Raw genomic sequence first — 9,100 nt, 5'->3', positions numbered from 1 at the left:
CTGGGTCGGCCGGCCTGGGGGAGGTTCCTAGGCCTCCTCTGCTCTTGACCATGGAGCTGCCCTGGCTAGCTGTCCTGGCCCAGGTACACAGACACTATAGTGAGGAGCCCATGCACGTGGCCCAGAACTCACGCCATCTTCTGCTCCGTGAGCTGCTCCAGGGCGGCATGGCTATCATCCATCTCCCTCACGAGCTCCAGGCTCCTCCTCTCGGCCCGCTCCAGATCCTGCCTGGCCTTGTTTCGCTCCTGCACCAGCTGCTCTGCCTGCTCTCTGCAGGGCAAGGACACACGTCACACAGGGATCCCATCAGCTTCTCTGAACATTGTGCATGGTTGCACTAATTGGGGCCACAGACCTCACCCAGCCCCACCCAGCAATCTGTCTGCTGTTGCTACGCCCACCTTACAGATGGGCAAACTGAGGCAGGAGCCAAGTAAAGTGTCTGCCTGGCTTTTAATCCCAGCTCTTCTGAGCTCAGACACATATCTGCAGAGGGCTTGGGACATATGGGCATCACCTACAGGCCCTCCTGTCTCAGCCAGGCCAAGAGCCCTCAGACACCCACACCTAATCCAGGCACAGACACAGGAAGGACAGAGCCATCCACCCCAATGTTATGGGCATAGTCCCATGCCCAACAACCTGGTATCAGCAAGCCCAGGTGAGGCCCCCAGAGCAAAGAGTGACTGACATGTGACCCTGGCTCTGGCTGCCCAGCCACCAGGTACCCACTCTGCCCATGGAAGAGATCAGGCTTCACTCCACCCCTCTCCTGGTTCTGTCTCTGAGCTGCCTGAGGTCAGAGACCCTCTGCCAGGCCCTGACCTGGTACTGTCTTCAGGATCAGTTGTGGTCTCTGCCATCTTTTCTGCAGCTGCAGAACATCAGCAGCACATCCTGACTGTGCTTTGAGGACAGATGCCTGACTGTCACCCAAGCTAAAGCCCAGCTCCACCTGAAGACAGGTGCCCTGGGCCCAACAGTCACTGCACGTTTGAGAAGGTACCCTTCCGCTTTTGCTGGCCTGAGCCACAAGCCTGCAGCTGCTCTTGGAAGAAGGTTCCCGGCTGGAAGGTCACCAGCTCCCTGACATGAGCTGCAGCATCAGCAGATGCCAAACAAGTCCTAGTCCTTCCTTAGGCTTACTGGATGGTCATAATGAGGACCTAACATTCAGGTCTCTGAGCTTCCCTCCAGTGGACAAGGGGTCAGCAGCCCTTCAGTTCTGTGCCCTCAGAACCCGAACAGCAGCCAGGGACCATCCTTGGGCCACAGGACCCCAGCCAGACCTATGGACGATCTCCTCTGCTCCACACAGCCTCTTCCTGCCCTCAAGAGCTCGGGATGAGTGGGATGCCAATACCCGCCTGTCCTGGGCTTCCCAGACCTTGGCCTGGCTGGGCCTTAGTGGTTCTTACTGGTGGTAGCTGAGCTCCTGGCGGTAGCAGGCCAGGGCTGCCTGATGAATGGTACTGTCAACTGTCAGGAGCTCATTGTCTAGGGCCCAGGTTAGCTCCAGGAGGTCGACCTTCTCATCCAGGCTGAAGTCCAGACTCTGGAAGCAGCAGAGCACAAGGGTGAGGACTCCCCAGACACATTCTTGTTCCATAGAGCACAGACAACGGCTCCCCAGACATGTCCTCAACCGCTAGCATATGAGTGCAAGGGCTCCTAGGCATATCCTTGACCCCTGACAGTCCAAGGCCCAGGCTCTGCAGCTATCATAACCAGCACCTGGTCTGTGAGTCTCTGCCTTGGGAGGAGTCTCCAAAACTCAAGCAGCTCTGTTGGCTGCAAACACTGCAGCCCTGCTCCTGTGAACCCCTTATACATCTGTGTTCCCTTGTCCCCTCTGTGGTATCCCTATTGTGAGATAGCCCTGTGTCCCTGCCTCACGGGTTCAAGAAACCCTGGCTGGACTTTTATCCCTCCCTGAAAAAAGGCAGGGAGGGCATCCCAACCAAATACCTCACAGATCCGTGCCCTGCACCATCTCCCCACTGCCCACTCAGGCCCTGACATCCCCTTTTGCTTAAGCCTCTGGCTTTGCCATTCAGAGTCAAGGCCGACCCACCACCTCTGAGAAGGAGCCGGTGATGATTTTGTTGGTAGAAAGTCAGAGTGGGATCAACAGCTAGTTGCATCCTGGAGAGGAGCAAACCCCATCCCTTGGGCTTTTGAAAAATGGAGTTAAAAAAATGTATGTCACGGATATTTTGATATACACCAAAAACAGACAGAGCTGCAAACAATACACACCCTGGGACTGCGTCCAGGGCTGGGGTGCCTGGCTTTGCTTCCTGCCTCAGCTCTGTATCACCATGGCTACCTGTGCACCACTCCTACTGCCTACTCCGGGGCAACCACTGCTGTCCTGTGAGAATGTTCCTTCGGAGGCTCCACAGAGAGGCCCACGGGAGAACAAAGACCACAGTTACAGTGAGCATCAACCCAGCCCCACCTGAGTAGCTGCTACTACATCTGGTACTGGCTGAAGGCTGACTAGTGTCCTGTGGCACCCACCTGGCTGCTTCCAAATTGCTGGCCCACCAAAGCTGTGGTCTGAGAATGACAGCTGTGTTGCAGGGTGCAACTCAGTGACAACACACTGTGAGGCATGATCCACACACCCCAACACCTAGCCCTCGTGGAAAGGTCTAAAGAGTAGGGTCTTGTAGGACAGCTCCAGTGGCCGACAAGACTCATCAGAAACTTCTGTGAAAAATTCCCTCCCTAGCTTGTGGGTCCTCTCTCCTCTGTGTAGCAATCAGGAGCAATGTGCAGGTCACTGAAACTTACCTTCAACAGGACTTTTTCAGGCTGCTGGTTTTGCTGTATTTTATTTACTATTTAAAATTTTTCTGTTTTAATAGCAAAATGTGAAGGAACAAGGTTTCCCCATGGACATTTCCTCCACGACATTCTCTGCACAGAGCCTGTGACCTGCTGTGTCCCCGCAGGGGGTGCTCTGTCCACTCCCTTCAGCAGGCACACATCCCCCACATCACCCTACTACCTGGGTACCGCCCAAACCTGCAGGATCTTCCGGCCACTATGGATGCCCTCCTGGGCCCAGGTGGTGATGATCTGCTCTGGAAGGGCAAAACCATTGCCATCGTCGATGCTGGAGAAGAGGCGCAGGCCACAGCTCATGGACACAAGGGAGGAGGTAGTGGTGGCTGTGTGACAGCCGCTCTCCTCTGGGACCTGCACCTGGGGAGGAGAGGGTGCCCTGAGCATGTGGCATCCTAGACCCAGCAGCTGCCCCCTCTTAGTCCCTAACAATACTGCCTTCTCATCAATGCCAAACACTGGAACAACACACAAGACTGCTGTTATGGTTTGTGTTGAGATTTCCCCCCAAAGCCTCATGTGGTCATAGGGCTTTTTCAGAGGTGGGTGAATTTCGAGTGTGTGAACCTGGGATTAAGGGTGTGTGGTACCAGGCATGGAGGCGCATGTCTGTAATCCCAGCACTTGGGAGGCTGAGGCAGGAAGATCACTTTGAGTTTGAGACCAGCCCCTGGGCTACATAGTGAGTTCCAGGTCAGTCTCAACTACACAGTGAGACCCTGTCTCAAAAAAAACCAAAAAAAAAAGGATGTGTGGTTACTGAAGCAGTCCACCGATTGGTTTGGCACCACCCTAATCTTGGTAGTCTGGATAAAAGGGGGAGAAGACGCTGTTAAGGTCCTTTGTTGCTTTTGATACTACGTAGGGTCCATGAACTGTTTCTCCATTGTGATGCCCCTCTGCCATGTGCCACTCTGCCTTGGAGCCAGCCAATTATGGACTGAAACATCTACAGACTGTAAGTTAAAGAAATCCTTTCCCCTTTAACTTTGGGTGTCAGGTATTTTGTCTCAGCCACGAGAGAAAAGTAAATAAGACAACTGTTATTAGTGCCTCTTCCTGGAGAAAAGGAAAGAAGCTAGGCACCATCATGGTTTTGTCAGGGTCACATAGCTTTGCAAAGGACATAGCTAGGATGTCCCTGGTCCCACCTTCCTGTCAGGGCTCCAGCATCTGCTCCTGTGTCCTCTACCAGGAGCTTCAGGCCTATATGATCGACCTCATCCCTGGTCAGTGGACATCATGTGAAGGGCTCTGATGGTTGGTGTCTCTTCCCTGAGCTGCTGAGTGAATGCCTAGCCTGCAGAGGAAGACTTGGGAAGCTGAAGCAAAGCCAGGAAATCCAGGCTTACAAAAGCAGAGGAGCCCAAGCAGAAGCTCCCTCTTCCCAGAATCCTGCAAAAGAGGAGCTGTGCGTCAGGGTCACCAAGGTGACTCAAACTCTCGGCTCCAGTCCCGTAACAGTGGTCTCCCATTGCATTCTCCTCCCTCTGGGTCCTGCCTAACAAACCTTTGCCATCTGGGACCCCAGGACTCAGGGTGTCAGTGGGTCCTGCACACTGGGCACTTCTGTTTTCCACCCTAGACTCTTGTCTAGTCGCATGGGTCTGGCTCTGGAGTCATCTTGCTCTTCCTAATTTTCCCTGTGGTTCTGTTGCCTGACACTTGCCAGGCTGTCCCTCCTCCAGTTCTGCTCCAGGGACACACCCAGACCATTGTGAAGCCCCCACCTCAAGAGTCTGGCAGCCACATCCACCTGCTTTCCACAGGCGGTCATGGAGGAACGAGTGTTTATGGCAGGTGCCTTGCCTGCTCTGGTTGAAGGGCAGCTCCATATGCCCCACTGAGCTGACACCCTGCAGCCAGCTGCTGCCCAATGAAGGAGCTGTCTTTGGAGGTAGAGGCATCTGCAAGGCAGGACCTGGGTGCTCTGCACACTCTAGCAGGCCTGTCCCTCCTAGCCTGGCCATGTCCCAGGCTATGCACATATAGTCCAGGTATGGGTAGTGCAGTGTGCTACACACGGGTGTGCGTGCAGCACAGTGTATGCAGTGGGTGCACATGGACAGTGAACGAGTGTAGCAGCAGGTGTGTGCATACAGTCAGTACACGTGTACCATGTGCATATACAGTGTGTGTATATGCAGTGGGTATGTGGTGGGTACACGTGGATAATAGATGTGTGTGCACACAGTGGTGTCCATGTAGGGTAACACATACACAGTGGAAACACATAGGTGGATGTGTGGGCAGCTGGTGCAGTGTAGTATGTGTGTATACAGTCAGTACACAGGTACGGTGGATGTGGATGTGCATGCAGCAGTGTCCATATGCAATGTCCCTTTATGGTGGGTGTCTGTCAGTGTATGTGTACAGGTGGTATGCACGCGCCATGATGTGTGTGTGCAGAGTGTGGGTCACGGAGCCCAGGAGCTGCTGCAGCTGTCACAAGCTGGGGGCCTCACTGTGTGGGGAGGGTGTGGCTCCAGCAGGTGAGGTGGGTATGTAGCATGGGGAGCAGGGTTCTTACAGGCCAGCCAGGTGGGGCAGACATCGAGGACCTCAGGCATAGAAAACAGTGCCTGACCCACAGGTGGCTGATGACCCTGATGCCTGACACCTCCACAGGGCCCAGTACAGCTCCTCTGCCCCCCACCAAGGTTCCTGCTGTCTTGGCGCCAGGACTTGGTGCCCAGCCAGCAACCACTGAGCAGTTGCCGTAGTCCAGCACTGTAGTGACCCCCTCCCTCTTAGAACAGCGAGCAAGTGACAGGAGCAGCACACAGGACCCAGTATGGGATAGAAGCCACCTACCAGCCACTCTTGGGGAAGGGGCTTCCCACTGAGACCTGGGGAAATGCACTGCTCAGAGGCCACAGAGGAACTACTGTGATCCTCAGAGGTCCCAGGTGGGTGCATGGGCTGTTCCCCTTGACAGTGGCACTGGGGTTCAGAGACAGTAAGGGACTCACCCCACAACACAACAGGTCAGCCCAGGTCTGTGTCACTCCCCGCCTCCCCAATACAGGCTCGTGTCTGCTCGTGCTCAGCCTGTGGCCCCCAGGCAGCTCACTGGGTAACACACAGAGATGTCATGTCATAGTCATAGGAGGGTGACATATAACTGTCCCATTTACCTGGCAATGGGACCAGGGCCAGCTTGGTTTGACTGGAGTAGAAGATTCTGGAAGCAGCATGGGTTTGTGACTGCACAGGCCAAGCTGGAACTCTGCGAGACTCACTCTGCCATCACCATCTTGATCCAGTTTGTGGAACAGGTCTTTGAGCTCCTGGACCAAATCCACTGCCCATCAGGTTCTGAGCCCGTTCCCCCAGGCTCTAGGACCCCGTGGGGCTGTCTCCCGTCCCCAAACTGGAACTGACCAGCTGCTTTCCTGAGGTCCTCTGCCTCAGCTTCCCTCCCACCATGAGTGGGGCACCCCAGACTTCCTGACTACTTTGTCCAGTGGAGACTGGAAGCTGCTGAACACTGAGAGGTACGCAGTGGGTATGGCCGGTCCCTGGCTCAGAATTCAGCAAAGGTACTGGGCAGCCTGGTCTCCATAACTACCCAGGTCCCCATAGGATCACACAGGCCCAGGGCCACTTGTCTGGGATGGTATAGAACTGGGTCATGCAGAGTAGGAGCGGGTCCACTCCAGGCAGAGGAAGGATCACGAGCAAAGGCATCACACCTGCCCAGCATGCTGTGGGGGTAGGCAGGAAGCCTGGGAGGTTGGGCTGGGCTGTTACAGAGGGGCCTGGGATTTAGTTTCAGACAGAACAGGGAGCCAGCCAAGATTTTAAGGCCAAAAAGCGACAGAAATGAATCTGTGCCTGCAGGGTAAAGGGATTTTCCAGACAACATGAAGCTGTGTCCTCATGAACTGCTGGGGGAACTCAGGTCCTTACCTCTTTCTTGAGTCCATGGAGCCCAATGCTCCGACAGACAAAAGCCAGCTCCTGCTCATCCAGGTGACCACGGCTACCAACTCCTAGCTGCTCCCAGATGATCTGGACCTGGCTCTCAGATGAGGGATAGGAGGGGCTACAGGACTTCTGAGGGCTCCCAAAGACCTCGGAGCCCCAGGTTTGCAGCTGCCCTGGAACAAAGGGGAAGCCACAGTTAAGCCCCGATGGATGTGCATGATATATTCAGCCTTAGGAAGAAGGACATTCCACCATTTGCAGCAGTGGGGAAGGACCTGGAGGGTGTTATGAAACAGCAGGCAGAAAAGGATAAAGGACACTCAGTCCCACTTGCAGTGGGATCTGAAGAATGTGGAACTGTGGTGACAGAGGAGGATGTGGCTTAGCAAGGCTGGGGTGGAAGCAAAGTTGCTCACTAGAAGATACAGAATGCTGCACTTCGGAGATGGTTACGCTGGAGATGCATGCACATGCTGACCACAGTTAACCATGTAACAACTGTGTGGGACTTGCTCAGAGAGCAGACCTTGAAGGTTATCAACACACACACACACACACACACACCTGCATATACACAATACAACACACACATGCACACACACACTCGTGCACACATGTGCACACATACAGAGCAAGGTGAGATGGACATGTCAAAGCCCTTCAGTGTGTGTATTTATCAAATCAGCACGCTGTGCAGCTAAATATCGGCAGTTTTGTCTGCCCGTCACACTTCAGGAAAGCCGGGAAAACCAACAACAGTCAGGTCTGTGCCCTAGGCAGAAGCACACAGATGCTGGCGATTTACTCTGAAACCATGTGTCAGCAGACAGACAGGGACACACAGATGTGTCACTACCAGAGGGTGTCTAGGTGGTGAGGAGACGAGGTCCACGGTGTAATCCTCCCCATTTACATTTGTAAAGAAGTTTTATACGAAATGTTTCTCCATGCTCCACCAGGGGAAAGCTCTTCCTGGGGGGCACCTATTAAAGCCAGAGCCCCAGAAACACACGGGCGCTCCACGGACCAGTTTTTCCTAAGTTTGCTTTAGTTCCACAAATCAATCTTTCTTTTCTTTTTTGCAGTGCTGGGGATTAAACTCAGCACCTCAGGCATACTAGGTAAGCACTCTAGCTATGTCCTCACCCCAAGACCAGTTTTTTAAAATTTTCATTTTTTTGAAACTTTCAGACCCATCCAAAGCAAAGAGAGGAGCATGACCAAGCCCAGTGTACCCACCCTTGTCTCTGCAGCATAAAGATGGGAGCCTGTGGCATGAACTGCTTGCTCTTCAAGCTCTGCCAGAGGCTCACTGCTGGCCTAGGGCTGCATGGAAGGGTGAGGAACTGGGCCTGCACCCAGCCTATTACAGGGTCACATGGGCCCTCTGGCCCCAGGGCAGCCCCTTGGGGTCACGTGGGCCCCTCACCTTGGGTAGCACCTCAGGGTTCCTGGCATTCCCTCCTGCTTTGCTGCTGGGCTCCTCCATTCTGCAGCTTCGTACAAACTCACAGTTGATTCTATGCTATCTTCTCTTTCTACACTTCTGCCACAGGTATTGGTCTGTCTTCTCACTCATGCTTGGACTCTTCATATTTGTTTTTTATATCATCATGAAAGTATGATAGGCAAAACAAGATAATGAACACAAAAAAGAAATCATCCCCCTAAGTATCTGTGGTCCTCCCCAGAGGCAACTGCTGAAAGAATTTTTCCTGATTTTGGAAACATTTCTGTACCACAGGTGCTGTCCCTCCTGTCCTGCTTACTCTGTGTACCTGGCCACCATGCAGCCTCACCCCATAGATAGCTGAGTTCTCCCTTTCTGGGCCATACAAGGCTCTGAGGACCAGGGCTATGTCTCCCACTCTCCTGGAACCTGCAGGATCCTGGCAGGTGCCAAGGTGGCTCCTTTCCCCCAGGGAGGCTGTGCACTGTCCCACTGTGGCAGGCAGAAGCACAGCTGAGAGCCCGGGCGACGCAGAGGGCAGCAAATACAAGGCCACGTGTTACCTTGGGCTTCGAACAGCTCATCCTGAGGTTCTCTAGGACTTTCGGCTTCCTCATCGGACTTGAGACTCTGGAAAAACAGTGAAGGAAGTGAGCCCCCAATGGTGTCCTGGAATTGCAGCACCAGGGATAAAAAGATTAGGACAGGGGCCAGGGATTTAGCTCAGTGATTTTGCTGCCTGCCTCAAAAGTACAAGGTCCCAAATTCGATGGCCGGTATCCCCCCACACCAAAGAAAACCCAACCTGAATAGGACATTTGGGCAGGACAGGGACAGCAGAAGATGTCCCCATTGGGCCTCACT

General features: G+C 54.0%; 1 protein-coding gene across 6 annotated transcripts in view; it reads right to left on the bottom strand.

Annotated features, from left to right (window-relative positions):
* Positions 1-9,100, bottom strand: part of Ninl (ninein like) — a 74,985-nt gene that overhangs the window by 26,570 nt on the left and 39,315 nt on the right. For 5 of the 6 annotated variants that reach the window (XM_033761147.1, XM_010625617.3, XM_033761146.1 and 2 more), the window contains 6 exons: positions 8,800-8,866; positions 6,769-6,959; positions 5,994-6,146; positions 3,037-3,216; positions 1,422-1,558; positions 133-273 (listed from right to left, as the gene is read on the bottom strand). In XM_033761147.1, the coding sequence (XP_033617038.1) occupies positions 133-273; positions 1,422-1,558; positions 3,037-3,216; positions 5,994-6,146; positions 6,769-6,959; positions 8,800-8,866 (869 nt within the window). The remainder of the gene's footprint in view (positions 1-132; positions 274-1,421; positions 1,559-3,036; positions 3,217-5,993; positions 6,147-6,768; positions 6,960-8,799; positions 8,867-9,100) is intronic. The other variant, XM_010625620.3, reaches the window with a different exon arrangement.

This window comes from Fukomys damarensis, unplaced genomic scaffold (genome assembly GCF_012274545.1).
Source record: "Fukomys damarensis isolate Sample0158 unplaced genomic scaffold, DMR_v1.0_HiC HiC_scaffold_7, whole genome shotgun sequence".
NCBI classification, from domain to species: Eukaryota; Metazoa; Chordata; class Mammalia; order Rodentia; family Bathyergidae; genus Fukomys; species Fukomys damarensis.
Note: the sequence above shows the minus strand (reverse complement) of the source record. Positions and strands in the feature narration are given on the sequence as shown.